Below are 22,500 nucleotides of genomic sequence, written 5' to 3'. Positions count from 1 at the left end.
TCCAAAATTGAACGCTTTTGAGGAATTTTGGAGGTTATGGGGCCCGATTACGAAAAGTCTTGAGGCCCCTTGGGGATACATCTCAGGGTCATATAATGCTGTTTGGAATCATATATGACCATTAAATGTTGTCGTAAATGTCCGTGGTAGGTTTGAGTTCACGAAATCGATGCAAGTTGAGAAAGGGTAAATTGACCGTTTCAAGGCAAATTGGATGGTTCCTCCCACCTAATTGGATTTTTGGAGGGTATTTTGGCCCATGCTAAACATCTTGGCAATTTTTATTTCCGGACGAAAAAAGGTCAAAAAATTCAAAAATTAAAAGCTATTATCCACGCTTAATTTCGGAGGACACGGGGCCCGGTGGAGAAAAATCTTGAGGCCCTAGGGGATACATATCAGGGTCATATAATGGCGTTTGGAACCATTTATGATCATTATATGTTGTCATAAATGTCTGTAGTTGGCTTGAGTTCACGAAATCGGTGCAAGTTGTGAACGGGTAAATTGACCGTTTTAAGGCTAATTGGATGGTTTCACCCACCTAATTATACTCTCGGTGGGTATTAGGGATCATAGTAAACATCTAGGCAATTTTTTTTTCAGGCGAAAAAAGTTCTAAAAATTCCAATATTAAAGGCTATTATTTACGCTTTTTGAGGAATTTCGGAGGACACGGGGCCGGTGGCGAAAAGTCTTGAGGCCCTAGGGAATACATCTCATGGTCATATAATGCCTTTTGGAATCATATATAACAGATAAATATTGTCGTAAATGTCTGTGGTAGGTTTGAGTTCACGAAATCGGTGCAAGTTTTGAATGGGTAAATTGACCGTTTTAAAGCAAATTGGATGGTACCACCCACTTTTTTTTTGTTTATTCCCTTTTTTTTTTAATAATAACCAATTAGAAAACAACACATAGAAAAATACCTTCTAAACAAGTTACCAATTTCACTAAGAGGTAAAAGGCTCATTTTGATAATAGAGTATAAAGGTGAAATTATCTCCAAAATACGCAAGGGTAGGTTAGGGTTGAGAACATGAGTCAAAAGTGGGATTATAAGTTTTAATTTTGCCTTTATTTTAAGTAAAATCAACTTCAGTTTTTTTCTAATTCAAAGAATATCAGCCTTTATATCATGAATATATAAGAATCTTTCATTACATGCTATATCCATTAGGCAATTCGCGAGCTTTCCGCCCTAGTTATAAGAACATTTTGAGTATCAACAAAGCAAATTTGTAATGTCCTTCAAATTTTCAATGCAATATCAAATCTAGGTATATCCATTATGTTCTTTATCCAACTTCAGATTATGACAATAAAGGGTAAATTTTGGCAACGTAGAAAGTTTCAGGAAACGAATTGGCCAATGGGTAACAAAAAGAATGGAATGAGTTACTATCAATAAAGAAAAGGACCAAATCTTTAATGATAAAATAGGAGTAAAAAAAGGAACAAGCTACAGTAGTTTTTTCAAACAAAAAAGAAACCAAGCATGTGAAAGTAAAGAACCATTATCACTGGATCAACATGGTCCAGCTTTAAATCCCATCTAGAGTTCATCAGAACAAAGGCACTTATCTTCTTGAAAATTTCAAGTCAATTAAACAACACACAATTAGAACAGCAGGCAGGCTGAACAACATTGGTAGGTAATTGTTTCACTTGAGCAACTCACTCTGTTCTCTTGATGATGTGGACTCCACTGTCAGTCTCGACAATGTCACTTATCTCATCAACTTTTAGAGCAAATGTTGCTTCTTCAAAAGGCTTCTGCATCTGACCAGGACCAAAAAGACCTGCAAATACATCCATGGAATTGAAAGGTCTAGATCATGACAGGCTCTGAGTACACTTGATCATTTTGAAAACATTCAGATATTTGGACCAATTCCTTGAACATCGCTAAAGCACATAGATACAGCGAGAACCATTTTAAAGAAAAATCATATAGATGCACAACCTTTCATAGTGTATACAATAAAATAAAAGAACATACCAAAACATACATAGCATGCACAATATACACGAGGAACTATTCATTTGCAATCATTGAGATCAGTCAATTGTGCTTGTAAGTTATAATTCTAGTAAGAAAACATATTTAAGTTTTCAAAAGTAACAGTTCCACAATAACTTTAAACTCTTCACATCAATCAATCAATCAATAGTCAATAGTATTATTAAAACTACAAAGCAAGGAGTATTATTCTGCCATGTGTCACTTTAGTAATTGATAGATCACCAAATAAGCAATTGCATGTCAGTGTGATAACAATAGCAATTTTTACCACCAAGTCATTATTTGATTCATTAATCATAGATTAATTTTTACCTTGAATTATGCTAAATAATTCAATGGTCTTAATGAATGGCCCAAAATATATTTGTAACTGACAATGTCCATAATTATAGATGGAGTAGCTATAATTTATTTTCCATACTAATGAAGTTTGTAACTGACCAAAAATAAAAAATAAAATCTGAGAATATATTCAACTTTTCACCTTCATACGGAGTACTATTATTCTTCTATTTTTTTAAGTTTTAATGTATTCTCAATAACATCAGCATTTCAATCTCAATTGATTACTTCATTACTGTCACTAAACCCTTTTATATAAATCATCCATTTCTGTCAAATGTTTCGTTACTAATCACCCCTATATACTAAATTAGAATAAATAGAATATGTCAGCTTCCACTATTGGAGGAGAAAGATCATCAAGAGAACGACTAATATACTTTTTACTTTTTAGTATTCTGTGGATGCTGTCATGGAGAGGAAGATTGCATAGAGATCAATAAAAGGAGGGACTAAACAACCAATGCAATAATGAAAAGTTTAACAATTATCATCCATATACATGATGATGAGCAAAGGTATAGTAGTCTGTTATAATAGTTGTAAGGTGAAACTATTAACCTCTTAAAAGTGAAGGAGGGGTCAACTATTGGCTTAGCTTAATTCATAGCTTAAGTTCATGGATCCAATACACATATTATCTCATCTCATTCCATAGTTAAACAATTCGCTTAATTCGTTTTTTACATAAAACATGTAATGCAATGACCACTAATCTCACTTTTAATCAATGCTAAGCTAAATGGCAGGTCTCACTTTTTAATCTGGAAAGTCTTCATTAAAGTAGTTCTTTATCAAACAAATTATAAGGTAACCAGCAGGTTTATTACTCTGTTCCAAAGGGGGCCTATCAATCATTTAACGAACTTTATCTAAGAAAGAGTGTAAATCTTTACTGTGACAACTTTTTCTTTGCCTAAGAGATAACAGAGAATTAATTTGGCAAGTTATATGAAAATATTTTAAAACCACACTTCTTCCAGTTTTTCATAACAAAACATATAGAAATAGCAAAACCCGCTGCCTGCCACCGACGCCCCACCAATGCACTATAGAGACATGGAAGAATCATAGCTATAGGATACAACTCTAATCAAAATGCAAACCAATCGTCTTATAAACTATGTAATGACGAGAAGAGATAAATTAATATCCATAAGGCCTAAAATTGGGAAGAAAAAAAAATCATTGTTTCAGGTACAAATTTTCCAGTAAAAAATGTGAAAGCCATACCTTAGACCGATAGTGACAAGCACCAACAGCCCCATTAACCTCAATATCAGATCAACCATTGCCACACTTCCACACCATTAACACATTAGCATAGTCACAACCGCCCCACACAACTTACCAAAAACATACCCACAGCCAGTAACCCACCACAAACCACTAGAAAAAGCACCATAGTATCTACACCAATCATAGACAGGTAAAGCTAGAGAGAAGTAACATGAAAAGGCATAAACCACCAACAATAACCCTTAAATCCATCACATCAAAAGCACCATAGTATGTACACCAATCATAAACAGGTAAAGCTAGAGAGAAGTAACTACATTAAGGAGAAGATAGGGATAGAAAACAAAAAATCCAGTAATGTTTGCCTAATATTAGGAGCTTTCGAAAGTGGGCACTTGTTTGGGAAAAGAGTGTGGGATTTGGTGAGGGATGTGGGTTTTGGTGAAGGTGAAGGTGAATGTGAAGCTTGGGATTGGTGAAAACGAAGCTTGTGGGAGGAGAGGATGAAAATTGACAATCCTTAATGGAGGTAGAGAATTAATGACAATGGTAGAGGAAACGGATGAGGGGGGCTGATGGATTTATGTTCATCTAAACATTATGGAAGTGTTTGGTATAAATATTGTAAATGTAACGGAAAGGATTCAAATAAGTAGGGGAAAGGGTAATGATATACATTACCTTTAGTATATGTTTGGTATTCTAGTAGAATGGAAACAATTTGAGTAGTTAGTGATTGAGTAAGGAAACGTAGTTTGTTTCCACTAGTTTGTCAAGGGTAAAAAATTGGGAGATTTTGTTACTCTTAGGAGAGAGTATTTGTTACTTTTAACACATATCAAACAACTACAATTTGAAACGCTTAATTGAATCCGTTTCCTACATCTAAAATTCCTATACCAAACACCCCCTAAGAATGAATTTAAGGGTGAGGTTGAAATCAAATAAGATACTACAATACATAAAGTATTAAAGTAAAACCGAAAAGTGTTTCAACTATTTCAAAGTTGTCAAAATTTGGCAAGTGATTCATCAATCATCATTCATCACATCAAGCGAAGGAAATATAGGATTGTCACGCCTTATACACTATTATAATAAGATTCCTATCACATGCGACCTCCACGAGTAACTCTTAATTCTAGGGGCATACAACATAAGACATACTTTGTTATCTTAGCATCCTTGGATCCAATTGATGATAGATTCAAGGACCAAGCATACTAATATAATAATTATATAAATATTAGTTTATTGCATTCAGATAAGTAAATCCCTTCCTTCTTTCATTTCTTCATAAAGTGCACTTACGTTCAACTTGAACAATAAAAGTACTCAATTGAATGCATTATTTACAATTACAAAACTACCCAAATCTTCATACATAAATGTACGCACAACAATATCAATACTGTTGTTGGAGTCAAACATCCTCCACCTTCAAAATACCTTCATTGATTCCCTTTTTAGACATCCACAAAAAATCTTCTTGTTACTTAAAATTGAAACTTAACCCACCCAACTCAAGTTATGTGGAACTTCCCATTAGCTTTATTTTTCCGCACTCTCTTCCTATTATGTGGTGTGGGCTTTCTCACCACTAACTCCCTTTAAATAAATCCTTGAGTATTATTATTTTCCAGCTTTCTACATAAAATCAACCCACACAACTTGTGTATAATTTGCAGATGAAGTGCATTAAAATGAGAATCAAGTACTTTTTTATTTCTATTTAGTTGACATGTTTCATTATTCATAAAACGAAAGAATTATATCAACCATTAATATGCTTGAAATTATATCAAAACAAATCTAATAAGTAGCTAACAGTAACATCGAACAAATTCCAGTAAAAAAAAAAAAAAAAAAAAAAAAAAAAAAACAACAACAACAACAACAAATAGCTAGGGTTTCCACGCATAGCAAGATCATCTTCACAGGGTTTTACAGAGAAACAGCACCAAAAAAATCACAATCAAGAGGAAAAAGAAGAGAAAAAGGGAAAGTGACCTAGATCGCCGCCACGCTTGGCGGAGCTGCAATCGGAGATTCGAGAAGCGGCATCTTCAAAGTTGGCCTTTCCAGAAAGAATATCGTCTCGAAGAGATTTGAGTTGAGAGATAGCAGATTCTTTGGTAGTATTAAGGATAACGCGACCTTCTGGATCCTTCCAGGAAGCCTTTCTGCGAGAACCCTGGTGCTTAATCAAGATGTGGGATGCCCTAACTTGCTGCTTCGTTGCCATTTCCTTAGACTTCTTCTGCTCGCGTTGATGACGGCGATGGTGTTTCCCTTTCTCTTCGTCGATTGAACCCTCCTTCCTCCTCTTCCTTCCTGACGACTCTATTTTCCCCTTCTCCGTCTTTTTGCTTCGTTACGAGAGAGCAATGGCTTGGATCTGTGTAAATTGTTGAATGTGTGGAATTGTGTTTTGTGTATTTGTGGCTTAGACACGCCTCTCCGGTTAAAGTGTTACTTTGGAACTCGCCTTGTGAATTTAAGTCACAAGTTCGAGTCTTACTAAACTACAATTATGTCATGGAGTAAAGGTATTCCCTAACCTCCCCCTCTACTCTCAGATGTGAAGAAAAAAAAAATTAAAATATAATGTAGTGTTACTCCCTTTTAAATAAAACGTTTCCTATTTTAGTAACCCGTGTTTATTTTTTAATAATATGATCTCTACCTTTTTTTTTTTTACTAAGGCCTGTTCACATCAATTTAATTTCAGTTCAGATCTTAATTTTCTTCACTCATAAAAAATTCATTACTCTATTCATTCAGTTCAGTTCAAGTCCAATCAATTCAGTTCAACTCAGTTCAGTAAATATGAACAAGCCCTAATAGTCCCAAAAAAACTTTTTCTTTCTTCAAAGTCAAAACGTTTCATTTATTTAAACACGAGGGTTTAGTCTAATTATTGTGTATTGGGAAATTCAGGTGTTCAAGAAGTAATTCGCAAATAAAATAATCATTAAAAAAATGCTTACAATTAAAATAGAACAAAGGATTAATATAATGAATAATAATCTTTATGTAATTACTAATTACATTCTTTTTTAATAGCAATGCTTAGACTTTCATGCTTGTCAATGCACATTTTATATCTATTTATTTAAAACAGCGAACTTAATAAGTTTAGTATTTAAAATATTAATCCACAGTGTAGTATTTTATTTTACCTTTCACTAAATAAAAAAATGATAAGAATAACATAATAATAAATATAAATAAATAAATAAACAAAAACTATAACTTATCATACAAAACACCATCAGCAGGTTCCCATAACCATTAATGTCCTTTCAAAATATGTGCATTGTAGCTACGATAAATAATTAAGAATGATGTCCATTGCTTATGTGAGCAAAGGTTGCCACGGACAATGATTGATACGCATATTATATTGAATCCTGATAAGCACTACAAGTCTACTAGTACTCCTACAAACAATCAGGTGCATAGAGCATGTACAACAGTAACAATACATTTGACAGGAGATATACATGCATTCCACAAGAAACCCTATTCTACAACAAATTTCAGCAGGTAACCTACCTACATTGCTAATTTGCTCTAATTAGAGTGCCTTGAAGGATAAATTTCTGACCTGCAGTCAAAGCTTCTAGTATCAGATCATCTACAATCAAACACATTATTTAACTGGTACTCATATCTGAATCGCTATAACCTTATTAACTTGTCAAACTCAATGGGGGTAAGGGAATCCTGCTGTGCTGTATGGTACACAGCATGAATATTATATTTCCCTCAAAACAGGCCAGCCTTTACTAATAATGTCATTAATCTTGGCATCAATTTGCTTCTGAATCCTTCGAGGACAGAGTTCTGCTGCATAACTGTTCATTTTTGCAGCCAAGGTTGACTTCTCGAGCTCCTCCTCTGGCAAATTGCCAATCAAGTGAAGAAGAAAAGGATTTCTTTTGAGCTCAAATTTCTGTAAATTTTGCAAGGCATCTAATCAGCTACAGTTCAAGGGAATAATAAAATCTAACACTGAAGAGTAACTATGGACCATACAGATGGCTCATTAACAACCTACAGAAGCAACATTTATTGCAAATCTTGTTTTCATAGAGTAAGCAAAACATGCAATACCTGATGCTCAGGTTCAGCAGGATAAAAGGTTCCTAGGGGTAGAATTTGGGTTGTAACTATACTGCTCTTTGATTTAGTCTGCTCCCTTTCCTTAGTGGCGGCTGCCAATCTAGATTCACTCGTACCATTGGTAAAGATGACAGATCTGTCAACACCAAAGAGTTCTCTGAGTGATAAGAAATTTATTAGGCATGAAGCAAGTCCATTTCTGACGGGGCACAAAAATTCACCTGTACTGGTTACCGACATCAGGACCCTGGCCGAAAACCTGCCTTGAATCATGACTAGACCAGAAGACCTCCAACAGTTCTCGGAAGCTTATACCTCTGGGATCATATTCAATCTAAAAATCATGAAAAAAAAAAAAAAATCTAGTACGTAACAGATATATAAAAGAAAACCCACATTCGCCATGATAAGAGATAGCAATGGAATTAAAGTGAACACCACCTAGTTCCCAACAGTTCTATTTTATTGACACCAAAGTTGAATGCATCAATCCACTGTTTTCTTGGTTTTCAATTTCAAAAGAGCTTAATATGTCATGAAGTTGAATCTTTCCACTCAATCCTCCTCCCCACCCCCACCCCCAAGGAAAAAAAAAAGATCTTAGCAATTTTGGAAACTAAATCCCACATTAGGGTCAAAGCCAATACCTCATATGTAGTACAAAAATTATGCAATATGCAATTACAGCACTCCCTTCAATTTCACCCCTTGAACAACTCCTTCCCCAATAATCATACATAATGAAAATGAAGAAACAAAACTCCATAATCCGTAACATATTTGTGTCAAAGCCTACCCGAATCCATCCCCAGACTTAATAAGTTACTCAATGCCCCCAGGAGAATGGGGCCAAAAATATATTGCATGGTGTCAAATTGTACCAAATGACAGTGGTGGGGAAGGTCATAGACTAAAGAGACTTCTCTAGAAAAACAATCCAGTACAACTGGATTACAAACGAAGCCATAGGTTGGAAGTAGGTTAGTAATTCTTCTTCGTAGCCAACACATCCTTGATAGAGACAATATTGTAGACGCATAATCCGCAAGTTTCCCTTCGAAATTACAAATATTCATTTGCGCACCCAATGAACATAAAGGCTAAATTCAAGAAGCATAAATTTTTTTTTTTTAAAAAAAAAAAAAGAAAAGAATATGAACCCCAAAAGAAACAAAGAACATATAGTTAGGAAATTTTGGTTTTACTAATCCCAAATTTGGGCAATTTTCCTTTCATAATCCTAATTATGTATTATTCTTGAATAATCTCAGCTTTAGGGGTATTTACTTTTATCAAGCCTACCAGATAACCAAACCTGTTACACTAGGTCACTGGACTTGTGTCAACCGACCCTTCCCTGTCCCCTACCCCAAAACAGCCCCCCTACCAAACCCTCACCCCGGAAACAGCCCACCATCCCTAACTCCCACCCCGAAGCAGCCCCCCTCCCCTTCCCCAGCCGAAAAATGCAGAGACGACTGGGTATAAATTTGTTTCTCTAAAGCGGAGATAGGTTCCCCTAGATCTCCCTTAATCGCAAGTTCCTACTATGAATTCTAAACTGATTGCTTCAAGTGGATCCATATCAGATACAAAGAGGTCTTTATTTTGTGCTCGACTTGTGGAAGGATAGGTCATAAAAGACAAGTTATTCATCTACAATTACCAAAATCCACCACCTTGACTTATGTCGGGAAAAGTTTGAAAGTTCCCTTAACACCTTACCTGTTTGAAAATTCCCTTCACACTTTACCTGCAGGCAAGTGAAGGAACATGCATTCAGAAATAAGCTTATTAGTTAAGCAAGTGGAGAAAATAGAAAGTCAAACCTCAACCTCATCCATAACATCAATTACATCAAAGATCTCCACCCTACCCACTAGTGAATGTATCTAGGAGGAGCCTTCCGTGTCCTCCCAAATACAGACATTGAGAATCTGGAAGGGAAATGCTTAAAAATTTATGACAAGACTCATCAGACACTGACAGAAATGATACCAACTACCATTGGAAGAAACCTTTCTCGGAGAGGCGGAGCATTAACTACCCTCGCAACATAGCCATCTCCTCCCACAAAGAACCAATGAAATATTTATCCATACAGCTCAACAAGGCTGCTTCAAAGTATGAAACTGTGGAAATCATTAGTGTGCCTATAAAAAAGAAAGTGGAATGATCTTTTCCCCCTTCAGTCTACCTGAAATCAGCCTAATTCGGGCCAAACAAGAAGGAAGAGATGTTAGCTCAATCATAACTCTTTGCACCTCTGACAGCCACAAGGGAAAGGCTCAAGGAAATGGAAGGCCCATCGACGCCACAGTACCCTTTTATATAACTCCAACTGACAGAGATTTCCCTTCCCAATATCCTCCTAAATTCTTAAACCTAATTTCCCAAGTTAACACCATAATAATAGCCCTAAGGGATATTCTTGTTCTCCTTCCGAAACTTCACTTGGTATTTTTATACTTCTTGTCCCATGTTTAAAGGCAATTAATTGATTTCATTCCTTTGCCATATACCTTCCAGCCAACTTTGCTAAGAAACTCCCTCTTCAGCATTCAAATACTCACCCTAAACTAAACATAAATCCAACATTACCCAATTATCTCCCACCTTCCACCTCCATTACCAAAAATGCCAACCTACCCTAACCCTTTTTCGGAGACTTAACCTTTGGATCTAGCTTTAGGCCCACAATAGATTAGTATGCCCTACCAACCCAAAAAAGATCCACTTGCACCAACAGCATGAAAGCCCACCTAAACACCACAAAATCCAAAACACGAAAAATAAAAAAAATAAAAAAAAAAAAGCACCCAAAAAGAGAGAGAGAGAAGAGAGATTGCAGCCCAATATCCATTTCTTCACCTACAAACTCCTCTTAAGCCGTTAATCAAGGCACCTCTAGAGGTAAACAACTAAAAGAAGAACTCAGAAGATAAAAAATCAAATCGCAAAACAGAGCCATAGAGGACCAAGGAGCAATAAAAAATCAAATCGCAAAACAGAGCCATAGAGGACCAAGTAAGGAACAAGTGACAAGGAACCAAGAAAGAGGAGGAAGATTTAGCGAAGACACATGGTCATAAGGAAGAGCACTTTTGATTCTAAAATGGGTGGAGATCAAGCACCTACAGCCCGTTGCAAAAGATTTAGGTGAGGAAGCTACATCTATGCAGCTCATCGCTCACTAATGAAAATGCTAAGTAGGAATTGTAGAGGTCTTTAGGCGCTAGGCGATTAGGATAGAATGGCTTTTTTACTCTAAGAGATGCGAACCTAAAGCCCACGTAAGCAAATTTCTTAAATTGTATTATTTGTGTGCCTCACTTCAAAGAGGCAAACCGAAGCGAGCCCAAAGCCACTAACCTTACAATTCATTTACTTAAGTGGTTGGCTTTCTCAACAATTGTATCTCTAAAACCAAGTACAATATTAATGCTCTGAAACCCATTTTCTCATTGATGGTTGTCAGATTGTAGTGGGATGGACGAATTAAATGGATTGTGGCTTTGTTAAAGTTCTAGGACTGAAGTAGCAATACTATGAAATGAAAATATATATATATATATATCAAGGATTTTTTGTACCAATTCGGACAAATTAAAGATTAATTTCTAATAGTTGTGCATCCATGGATCCCCTTTACATAGTTAAAAGAGAACTCTAAGAAGCTTAATTTGGCCTCACCTAGCAAGTTAGTGACAACTAACAATTTCAGCCAATTACCGAAAGCTCGGAGGAAACCTATTAATAACAAAGGGCACATGCATTCATCAATTGGAAAATACTATAGACTTTTAGATATCTCATTTCATGGAGTTGCCTTCACATGGTTTAAAAAAACAATGAGAAGGAATAATCAAAGAGATAAAGCCTATAGCACAAATTAGAGTGGAGAGATTAGCCTTCATTTAGCATAACGAGGACTTTAGACAAGTGAGCAACAACACAAGCGAAAACAAGGATAATGGACACTCTTGGATATATGCGACAAGAGCGGAGACAAGGGTTGATAGGGTTGCAAGTCGAGGCGAGTACAAATGGATCAAAGACAAAAAAAAATCAATTGCAAGTCGATAGGGTGCTTTGAAACATGTGGTGGCACAACATATATAAAAACTTACAACACGTAGGTATTAAAGAGATAGGCAATATTGGGTAGGAAGCTTGGATTTCAATAATTACTTGCTCCTTAAAGAGCTTCATTTTAAAATTACAATGTTTTAAGAGTGAACACTGAATTAATATAAACATAATAATACTATCTGGAGCCTAGAATACTTAAAGAAAAGTCCTAAAAAAGCATTATGGTGAAAAAGCAAGAAACTGAATGAAGAAGAGATTTGGATAAACAAGGCATTATAAGATGAAAACTTGGAGCAACAATAAAGGCTTGCAAACAATGGTGCCTAAATTTTAAAAAAGGATAATCATCTAGATTGAAGGAAGGCCAACAAGTTTATCTTATGGGAATAACTAATCAACTTACAGAAAATGTCACCTATCCGAGAAGCACATTGTAAGACTGATTGCCGAAGGAGACCAAATCACCTCGTTCTTTTAAATATGTGTAGCTTTTAAAAATTAGGAATAAATAAAGTGTTAAAGAAAAGAGATGGCTCGTGAAGCACCGGAAGGGAAAAAAAATAAAGCAAGAGTTCCTCCAATATTACTTAGATCATAGATCTCTTCACTGCCTCGCAAATCTCCTCAACGAAGTAATAGCCACGACTCATGAGGATGCTCCTATTTTAACTAATGCTCACTTTACTTTTTAAGATAAACCTTTTTCTATGAAATAGATCAAAGAAACAATTTTCCACCAAGACCCAATGGCATTCCCCTAACATTCGCAAAAAATGGATTTCAATATCTTGTGAAATGAACAGTGATGAACTTCCTCAAATGTGGGTACCTACTTCAGGAAATGAATGAGACATACATGACACTCATTCCAATGAAGACATGGCCACAATTAGTAACAATGTTTCAGCCAACCAACTTATGCAGCACTTCATACAAAGTGATATCAGAGTGTTTAATGAGGAGGCTAAAAAATGTCATGAAGGACATCATAAGAGAATTTCAAAATGTTAACTGTTAGCTCCAAAATAATTGACAAACCACGTACACACATTAAACATGGTAGCAGTTTTAAAGATCTCAACAAGACACCAGGTGATTCTTTGCTGATAAAACTTTGTTCTTTCTCAAAGTAATGATTCAACTTGGGCCTTGGGGGTATTAAAGGGTTAATTGAAAGAAACTTGCAGCCTATTTAGAAACATTATTAACATGGGGAAATCACATGTCATTATCTAATAGAATGTGCATCATAAATTCAAAAGGTATTTCTTGGAGTTTTAAAATTTGAATAACCTAACAACCTATGCTAGAATCCTATCTCGATTTCCATGTAGAAGTGGATAGCAATTCGAAGGAGGCCTTTTTTGTAATGGGGTCCAGCCCAATTGGTAGTAAGATGTAGCTTCTTTTGGTCCATTTACTTGGTTCATTTTATTAGCTTGAATTAAGTCCAATTTAGGGACTTAAGTTGTGGCTCATCCTAGAAGATTTTGGGATGACTTTTAAGGTTTCTCTTGGAAGCTTTAGATGGAAAATCTTGTGGTAAACAAGTGACCACGTAGGCAACTAGTGGCTGAAGATATTATGCACACAAAATAGAGAGAGAGTGAGGGTTCTGTAAAGAGCTTCCACCTTTGGATTTTTGTGGGCAGCCTCTCCAAAACTGATTGTTGTCAAAGTTTTCACCATTGGATCCTGCTCAAATTTTTGATAGTTTACTCCTGACATGAAGGGCTTCATTTAGGACAGTTGGATCACCGTTTTAAGCTCTAGTTTGGTCACAATTGTCTTCAGTTCTGTCTTTTGGGTGAATTCTACTATTTTGCTCTCTAATTTCGATCTCTAGTTGTTCGTTGTTGGTGGTGGGTGCGGGGCCGGCTATTAGGGGGAGCAGCATAAGTGACATGCCCCGCTGATAGGCCACACATTAATAAATTTTAGACTGTTGAGAGCTTGAAGATGATGAACTCCATTAAAGGTGAATACAATCAATTCAAAACTTGTTTTCAGAGAGAGAACTTTAGAAAGAGAATTATAAAGAATTGGGGAAATTTGTTACAGGGCCCAGCTAATCAACGGCCCTGATCTCATAAAGTTAATGCCAAGCCCATCAAATGGTGTGGAAATTTCGATTATATTGTCAGGTATATCTATACACTTATCATATAGTAAGGAATTTTTTGCTATTAACGTCAATCTAGACTTGTGGTATCATCAGCAAACTTCTTTATAATCTAAGTTTTTTTTAAATACAGTAAATAAATTTGATTTTTTAAAATAGATAAATATAAGAAATATTCATCTACATTACATTATAAGTTTTCTTATTTATTCTTTCAGATTTATACCCACAACATGCAAATACGTAGTACTTCGTACTTTTTATCATGCCTTCATTTCCTCTCATCTCTTTTTTTATGGCACATTGGCAGTTCGGCACCTCGATATGGTGGCTAGAAAAATAAACAAATAATTCGAATAATTAATCCAACAGTATAAGGATAAAATATTTAGTTGGTTGATTATGTATAGTCTTCGTTGTTTAGGGCCCCTTTTCCGATTTTTGCTCTCGGCCCCAAAAATGTCCGAGACGGCACTGGGTGGGTGTTAAACCTTGTGTACTCTGATTCGGGTTTATTTTACCCTCAATTATCAATAAGAGAAGCTAGGGTGGACTCCTTAAACGGTCCTGTGGTCTTTATCCTTCACATCGCAGGGGTTTTCCACGTATAATCCGTGTGTTGATCATTGTTGTTTCTTCCGATTATTGTTGGTATTATTGTGATTTTACTACTGCCCTATTGCTGTCTTGGTTGTCAGATAATTTGGTTTGATTGAATTGAATTTGGGTTGATTGTCCATTAATGTCAAAGGTTGGGCATAGATTTTGCTGGTCCTTGAGCATGGACAAAATGTCAAATTATTGGAGGAAGCTAAGTCTTTACAAAATAAATATCCAATACCCAAACATAATTATATACTACAAACATTAAACAAAAAAATATTTAAATACAAGAAGTAAAAATTATGAGAAGATGCCAAATAAAAAGGAAGAAAAGGACCCGGACAGATTCAGCGTGATCGTACAAACTGCGATACTCAGGATTAGACTTAGAGCCACCGGAGTGTTGGGAGTAATGCAAGTCAAAAGATTCAAGTCGATCGATTGTATTAAGCTATTTGATGATAAGCCTCTTTATCCTGCTTTGTCCTCTCAGGGCAAGGGGGGTAGGGCGGTGAGAAGTAGACTACTCGTCAAGATAGTTGACTCCGTAGTTGTCGTATCGCACTTGCCCTCCCGGGGCAGCTTTGCCCTGGAAGACCGGGCAAGGCTTCGAACTACTCCGTATTGTTTTCTACCCCGCGCGCCCGGTAGGGCTGTCTTGCCCGAGCAGACCGGGCGGAGCCTAAAATCAAGATTTTTGGCCTGCATTAGTCACGCCCGACTGGGCAAGGGTTCGAGAACTCGGTTTTGGCCGGGTTTTGTTTCCTTATTCTTGATTCCTTTTCATAACCTATAAACACAAAAAGTATTGTGAAACCCTAAACACAATAAATACAAAGTCATTCCTAAAGAGACCTCAGCAGTTCTTGAAGTAATTCCAACCTTCCAATCGGGGTACGGAGTTGGAAGGTAGATGTTTTACCCTTGGGGAGCATTCGTCACTAAGAGCCTCGTACCGGTGGTGGCGAAATACGCTTCTAGGGCAGCCGTAAACGCGTCACAACTTTTATGAGATCTACAATGGAGTATTGTATTTTTGCCCTAATTTCTATATTATTTTCATGGTTACAACACCTTATTTTACCCTTAATTATCAATAAGAGAAGCTAGGGTGGACTCCTTAAACGGTCCTATGGTCCTTCACATCGCAGGGGTTTTCCACATACAATCCGTATGTTGATCATTGTTGTTTCTTCCGATTATTGTTGGTATTATTGTGATTTTACTACTGCCCTATTGCTGTCTTGGTTGTCAGATAATTTGGTTTGATTGGATTGAATTTGGGTTGATTGTCCATTAATGTCAAAGGTTGGGCTTAGATTTTGCTGGTCCTCGAGCATGGACAGAATGTCAAATTATTGGAGGAAGCTAAGTCTTTACAAAATAAATATCCAATACCCAAACATAATTATATACCACAAACATTAAACAAAAAAATATTTAAATACACGAAGTAAAAATTATGAGAAGATGACAGATAAAAAGGAAGAAAAGGACCTGTACAGATTCAGCGTGATCGGACAAACTGCGATACTCAGGATTAGACTTAGAGCCACCGGAGTAGCCGACGGTGGTGCGAACCACACCATTCAAGCAACCAAAAATAGCATCAGATCTCCAGAAACTACCAAGAGCAAACACGGCGGTTTTCAAGGGCTGGTTGGCGGGAGGTGTCAATTCCGGCATTCGATCCGGGAGCCGGATGCTCTTTGCCGGAGCCGGAAAAAGAAACCCGGCGAGAATGAGTAAAAGAAAATGAGATATTAATGCAGTTATGGTTCTTATTTTTGCCTTCCGATTCATCTCAAACCTTAACAGAAGAGAGAAAAGGGTCGGAGAGTTGGTGGAGGGACTAGAAATTAGAAAGTCATGGGCAACGGACTAGATAAATGGAATGAAAATTTAGAACTCTCATGTGGTGTTTGGTAGGTGGAAATGAAAATTTAGAGATTAGAGATATAAGGAAAATTTGCAAATTGCAGCTATTTAAAGTTTATATTTTGTAAATTGCAGTCATTTAAATTTATTTTTGTAAATTGCAGTCCAAAAGTTCATATAAATTGTAAATTGTATCCCGATTCAATTTTTTCATCGGTTTACATGTTGAAAAATCCTCAATTAAGGTTTTAGGGGTCATATTAGTTCTTAAGGACCGAATTGAGCTCGGAATTAGCAAAAAAATAACGTAAGCGTCTCATATTTACAATTTCCCACAAATCGATACATTTATGTTACACAAAACGAGATACTTACGTTATTTTTTTTGCTAATTCCGGCTCACTTCGGGTTTGCTAAAATGACCCCTAAAACCATAACCAAAGATTTTTGAACCTGTAAACCGATGAAAAAATTGAATCGGGCTGCAATTTACAATTTATATGAACTTTTGGGCTGCAATTTGCAAAAAAAAATTTAAATGGCTGCAATTTGCAAAATACGAACTTTAAATGGCTGCAATTTGCAAATTTTTCGAGATATAAAGAGAGTAAATATCTATACATACATATGTCATTTCAATTCAGCTTCAATCAGTTCAGTTCAACTCTCAATTTCCTTCTCTCATAAAATAGTCATTTTAGCTCAGTTCAGTTCAGCTCCAATTAATTCAGTTCAGTTTAGCTCCTATCAGTTCAGTTCAGTTAAGCTCAATTCAGTAAATGTGAACAGGCTCATAGCATATTAAAACACAATGGGAGGACATGATCCCGTCATGTAGGGATGGGCATAATAGGTTAATAGTACCGTTTAGCCTTAACAATACGGTTAACCGTTATGTCGAAAACTAAAAAAAATGAGAGTCGTTCCTTAATGGTACGATTAACCGTTCCTTAACGGTACGATTACATGTTAACCACTATCTATTTAATAAATTTTAAATCAATGTTGTATTCTAATACAAAGTGTAAAATAAACAATAAAATTCATGTTCCAATTAGAAATACAAACCGATAAACTAATTACATTACAAAGTTTTTTTAAAAGTTGTTTGGTTTTATTTATTCTTACCTAATTATTAATAGCATTTTTGCCATTTCTCACCCTTTCTCAAATCACATTCCTAATAATTGCCTTTTTGGTAATTTTGTTGGGAATAGAGGGTTTTAATCAAATTCTCATCTTTATTCTCAAACCCAACAACACATGGGATTTTCTTCCAACTAGGACTAAAAATCTCACTCCCATCCTAAACTCCTACATAACTAACACCCATCAGATCATAAATAAAACCTACTCTTTGTATTTTTAAAGTGTATCAGTTTGACTTACTGAAAAGAGATACTCCATTCATTTCAATTTAATAGTCTCATTTAAACGTTTTATAGTCAAACTTTAAAAACACTAATAGAAACACACATATTAATATATACTCCATCCACGTGGATTATTGTAATGGATTATATCCTTCATTAATAGAATGGATTAAAGTTGTTTGGTTTTATTATTGTAATGGATTATATCCTTTATTAATATAATGAATTGTGAATCTTAGGGGGAGGGGTGAGTAGAGGTGTAAATGAGTCGAGCCGAGTACTACCTTGTTCATGTTCTGTTCATTTAAATTTGGCGAGTCCGAGCACGATGCCGAGCTTTTAAGCGAGCTCAAAAATTTGTTCAAGCTCAGCTCATTTATTACAATGTATGTTCACGAACGATTCGTGAACATCTCATTTATTAAATGAATTGATAAATGAGTAATTCATGAACGGGCTTAATAATAAACTAGCTTTTATAATAAATGAGGTTCGTACTTTTGACATTTGAAAATCTCAAAAGTAGCATAATAATTAAATCTTAATCACACTGTATAAACATAAGAATTAAATTAACAAATGTGAATAAATCAATAATTCATGAACATAAATAACCCAGTAGCTCACGTAAATAAATAAACGAGTTGTTCATGAACATATCTGAACGAGCTTATCTATGTTCGTGTCCAATCTCATTTATTAAACAAGCTTCAAAATTTGTTCAAACTCGGCTCATTTATTAAATAAATGAACATGAACGAGCTTCAACCAAGCTCGTACCCGAGTATGTTATTGATCGGCTTGGTTCATTTACACCCCTAGGGGTGAGTATTTGATTCCATGGGTATGAAAGTTAGAACCTCTTGGGTATGAGATTCCATTACTAAAAATCTCAACCAAACAAAAAGTTAGATGGAATGGATGCTAACTTCATTCCAATCCAATCCAAATGATTCGACCAAATGACCCCTAATTATCTAGTTATGTAAAATTACTCCCTCCGTTTCGGATTACTCGCAACAAAGTACAAGTTTGCGGAGGCCGAGGCAAAAGATGGAAAGCATGATTATGGGAAAATAAGGGTATATGTTTAACTATTAATCCAACAAAAAAAAAGGAAAAACAAACTCAACTTTAATTAAATTAAGTACCCCACCACCACCCACACCACCAACCAGCAACCAAAACCAACCACCACCACCACCCAGCGTCACCAAAACCACCCAGCACCACCGACACACCCTACACCACCCCACGAACCCTCCATAGCATCGACCACCCAGCACCGAACCTAGCACCACCACCCAACACAACTACCCATCACTACCACCCAACACTAGATAATAACATGTTTTTTTTTTAATTCATAATTAGTTCCACTTAATTAGAGATGACGCTTATTGTTATCAGCTCGTCTTGTGTGTGGCTAGCTATACCCTGTGACCACTTATAAAGAATAAAGTAACCCCTATAAAATTGGCCAAGTAACCCCTATAATACTGACGAGTAATCCCTATTACTAACACTAACTGAGTAACCCCATAATATTGACCAAGCAACCCCTTTACACTGACCAAGTAACCCCTATTACACTGACCAAGTAACCCTTGCCCCGTGGTGTGACCAACCACATATAAGACTTTGTGTATTGCTATTGTTACCCACTTTGCTTTTTTTTTTTTTTTTAAGTGCTTAACTATAACTTTCTTTTTCCTTTTTACATCTAAGTTGGGATTTCATACTATATTATAATTTGAGTTTATAATCAATGTTAGTGATTTACTCATACGAAAAAATATAATCTACTAAACTCTACTTTGTAAATACTTATTGAGATAATAAGATTGTCACATTGAATAGTTTGTTAAAATTCAACTATTTTATTTGTATACTTATTGATAATTACAAAATTTATGTCAAAGTTTTGCACTCACCTGCATTATTGCATAAATGTACAATGAAAATGGAGTATATAAATAAAAACAAAGGGAGTATTATAAATAAATAAATAAATAAATAATTGAGTTTGATGTAGCTAGAGCCTAGAGGAGTAGGGGCCCATATTGTATCTTGGTTTCCCACTAATTGTTTGTAGGTTGTATGATTTTTTCTATTTTTGATATATAATAAATTAATAATTATAATAATAATATTATTGTTATTATTATTATAATGATGACAACAATAACAATGATATTAACACACACAACTATATTTCCTATTTTTTTTTTAAAAAAAAACTAATAATTAATCCGTATAAAAATTACAAATTTACTAATTTCAGCTTAATTGCTTGACTCAAATTATCGACCCAAAATGACCCAACCCGAGCTTGACCCGACCTGAAATGACCCGACCCGAACTTGACCCGACCCGAACTTGTCCCCACCCAAACTTGACTCGATATATGGACTCAAAAACTGACCCGACTCAAAGTGACCCGACCCGAACTCAACCGGACCCAAAGTTGATCCGAAGTATGGACCCGAAACCCGACCCGATAATTTATTGACCCGAACTTGATCCGAAACCCGAAATGACCCGACCCGACCCAAACCCGACCATTTGCTGACCCGAATTTGACCCGACCCATACCCACCCGAATGACCCGTTTGCCAAGTCTACCCAATACCGACGCATCCAACACCACCCACGAACCCTTTAATCAAAACCCCAAAACCACTGTACCCCGCAGCAACTGAAATCAAAACCTCAATCCAACCCACGATGCCCACAAACCGAAACCCACGACGCCGACGCACCCACGAACCTAGCAACCACGAACAAACCTTCGACGAACACATAAACCCTTCTCTATCATCAATTAAAGCTCGAATTGGTTAAATTTAAGCATCAAAACTCTAGATATAGGCTTGTATTTGTCTATTACCCTAATGCGTTAAGCGTCGATCCATATTTGTTGGGGACCTCCACCGCCTATAGGCTTGTAAAGTTGGAAGCTGTAATCTGTCTGATTCAAATTACTCCTTTGATTGATACTCACAAATCACAATCCTCTGAATTCCTCTCCCTCTCATTTAGTCTATTCGCACTTCTCCTCCAATATACAACAAAATCGGCGAGTTGACTCGGCATCCAAGATGACGGATCCTCAGCGTTCCGGCGATCCGTTTCTTATCCGATACGACGACTCGGAGCTTCGAATCGCTTCGGAATTTCTATCGAATTGGCTTCCTTTTCTCTCAAGAGACCTCTGTCATCACTGCACCCACACCCTCTCCTCCCGCATCCTCTCTCTGTCTCCTCGTATGTTCATTGTTTCTCCTTAATTATTTAGTAGATTTTGCAATCTTATTGTTGAATTTCATCATTCTAGTCATTTGGCTCCTCCTATTCCCCCCCCCTTTTTTTTTCTCCGTTGTCAATTTTACTGCTTCCATATTCATGTTAAATGTGGCTTGGGTTAGTTACTATCTATGATTTCGCTGGTCGATTTTTTGTGATTCTTTCACAATTTTTGGTAAAAATCTGCTCAATTTTTTCACTTTTGCATTTTTCCTCGATATTATTTCCAGAATGCAAGGATAAAAATAGTGCCGCCGAACCTTCAAATTCTGGAGAGATTTCCACGGTTTTGAGGCCAGATTTTGAAGATAAAGATGTTGATATTTGTGATACTCATTCATTGGGGAGTTGGAAAGATGAGGCAGAATCCAACCCGCATGACACGAATGGGGGGTCGGAATCGTCGTCACCCCTTGCTGATAGCTCTCCAAGGGAACTAGTTAGTAATAGCAGTTCAGCGCCTTTCGAAAGTAAAACTCCTAGAGTTCGAATGTCATGGGCAGATATGGCACAAGAGGATGAACTTGAAGGGGATGGAGTGATCGAGGAGGGTAAGCCTAAAGGAAATGGAGAATTGGGTGGGTTGGCGAGAAGGAAGGCAGAGCTGTCGAGGATCAGAGAGAGTATTTAAGATTTACTAATGTGAGAAGAAAGAAAGATTTTATATGCCTTGAGAGGGTTAATGGAAAGGTCATGAATATTATTCAAGGGCTTGAGCTCCACACAGGTGTTTTTAGTGCTGTGGAACAGAAAAGGATAGTTGATTGTGTCTATGATCTGATGGAAAAGGGAAAGAAAGGAGAACTTAAAGGTAAAATGGTGCTTGTTCTCAACTTCCTTAAGTTCTCTTTGAGCTATTAGTATATGCATATGATTGATGCTTTTTCCACGTGGATATTTTAGTTTTTTTATTTTTATTTTATCATATGCAGGGTTTAATCAGAAATGTTTTTATTTATTTATTTAATGCAGTAGTGCTGGTTTTGTCTTGATGCCAAAACTATTGCTGTCTTATTTGTTTGTTTAAATCTGTGGATCCTTTGTTAACATCTTTCCTACAATCGCCATGCAGCTTTAAGGAGTATGTGATAAATGATTGATTTGTTACATTGATGTGAGCTTGGTTTGGTATAAGAATCGATGTTTTCAGATTTTGCTCTGTTTGGCTTGGAATGGAGAGTATATTATTTTAGTTGAAATGGTTTTCCAAAGAGTATAATAAGTTTTTCTTGTTTGAGAAAGGATTGAGATGGTTATCACTGGGTGGCTCCTCATCCTCCTTTTCTCTTGCCACTTCTAATCCTCTAGCATTTTTTAGAAGTAAAGAAAACTAGGCCACCATTTTGGAAAAGACGAATCTTATTTTTTTGGTGGGATGATAAGGGATT

The 22,500-nt window shown here is 36.2% G+C and overlaps 2 protein-coding genes and 1 pseudogene across 3 annotated transcripts; 1 reads left to right on the top strand and 2 right to left on the bottom strand.

Moving 5' to 3' along the window:
* Positions 1–1,401: 1,401 nt before the first annotated feature.
* Positions 1,402–6,109, bottom strand: LOC110689587 (peptidyl-prolyl cis-trans isomerase Pin1-like). Its single transcript, XM_021866350.1, has 2 exons — positions 5,621–6,109; positions 1,402–1,805 (listed from the first exon to the last, which is right to left on the bottom strand). The coding sequence occupies exons 1-2, from the start codon at positions 5,853–5,855 to the stop codon at positions 1,681–1,683; spliced, it is 360 nt and encodes a 119-aa protein (XP_021722042.1). The 5' UTR covers positions 5,856–6,109; the 3' UTR covers positions 1,402–1,680.
* A 787-nt stretch (positions 6,110–6,896) lies between these two features.
* LOC110689586 (peptide methionine sulfoxide reductase A5-like) lies at positions 6,897–16,475 on the bottom strand. Of its 2 annotated transcripts, none has more exons than XM_021866348.1 (4): positions 16,053–16,475; positions 7,960–8,072; positions 7,730–7,874; positions 6,897–7,568 (listed from the first exon to the last, which is right to left on the bottom strand). In XM_021866348.1, the coding sequence occupies exons 1-4, from the start codon at positions 16,356–16,358 to the stop codon at positions 7,371–7,373; spliced, it is 762 nt and encodes a 253-aa protein (XP_021722040.1). In that variant the 5' UTR covers positions 16,359–16,475; the 3' UTR covers positions 6,897–7,370. The 2 variants fall into 2 exon arrangements, with proteins under 2 accessions (XP_021722040.1, XP_021722041.1); XM_021866349.1 differs by having other exon boundaries at positions 7,960–8,055; positions 16,053–16,162.
* Positions 16,476–20,712: 4,237 nt separating this feature from the next.
* LOC110689585 lies at positions 20,713–21,973 on the top strand (annotated as a pseudogene).
* Positions 21,974–22,500: the final 527 nt, after the last annotated feature.

The sequence above is a fragment of the Chenopodium quinoa genome, unplaced genomic scaffold (genome assembly GCF_001683475.1).
Source record: "Chenopodium quinoa cultivar QQ74 unplaced genomic scaffold, ASM168347v1, whole genome shotgun sequence".
NCBI lineage: Eukaryota > Viridiplantae > Streptophyta > Magnoliopsida > Caryophyllales > Amaranthaceae > Chenopodium > Chenopodium quinoa.
This window is presented reverse-complemented; position numbering and strand designations above follow the sequence as displayed.

What these genes read in the sequence shown, in the direction of transcription:
- LOC110689587 (XM_021866350.1), bottom strand. Translation starts at nt 5,855, where the DNA reads ATGGCAACGAAGCAGCAAGTTAGGGCATCCCACATCTTGATTAAGCAC. An exon ending in CAAGCGTGGCGGCGATCTAG is followed by an intron (nt 1,806 to 5,620) that starts GTCACTTTCCCT and finishes ATGTATTTGCAG; the next exon opens with GTCTTTTTGGTCCTGGTCAG.
- LOC110689586 (XM_021866348.1), bottom strand. Translation starts at nt 16,358, where the DNA reads ATGAATCGGAAGGCAAAAATAAGAACCATAACTGCATTAATATCTCAT. An exon ending in ATCACGCTGAATCTGTACAG is followed by an intron (nt 8,073 to 16,052) that starts GTCCTTTTCTTC and finishes CATGATTTTTAG; the next exon opens with ATTGAATATGATCCCAGAGG. An exon ending in GATGTCGGTAACCAGTACAG is followed by an intron (nt 7,875 to 7,959) that starts GTGAATTTTTGT and finishes TGGTGTTGACAG; the next exon opens with ATCTGTCATCTTTACCAATG.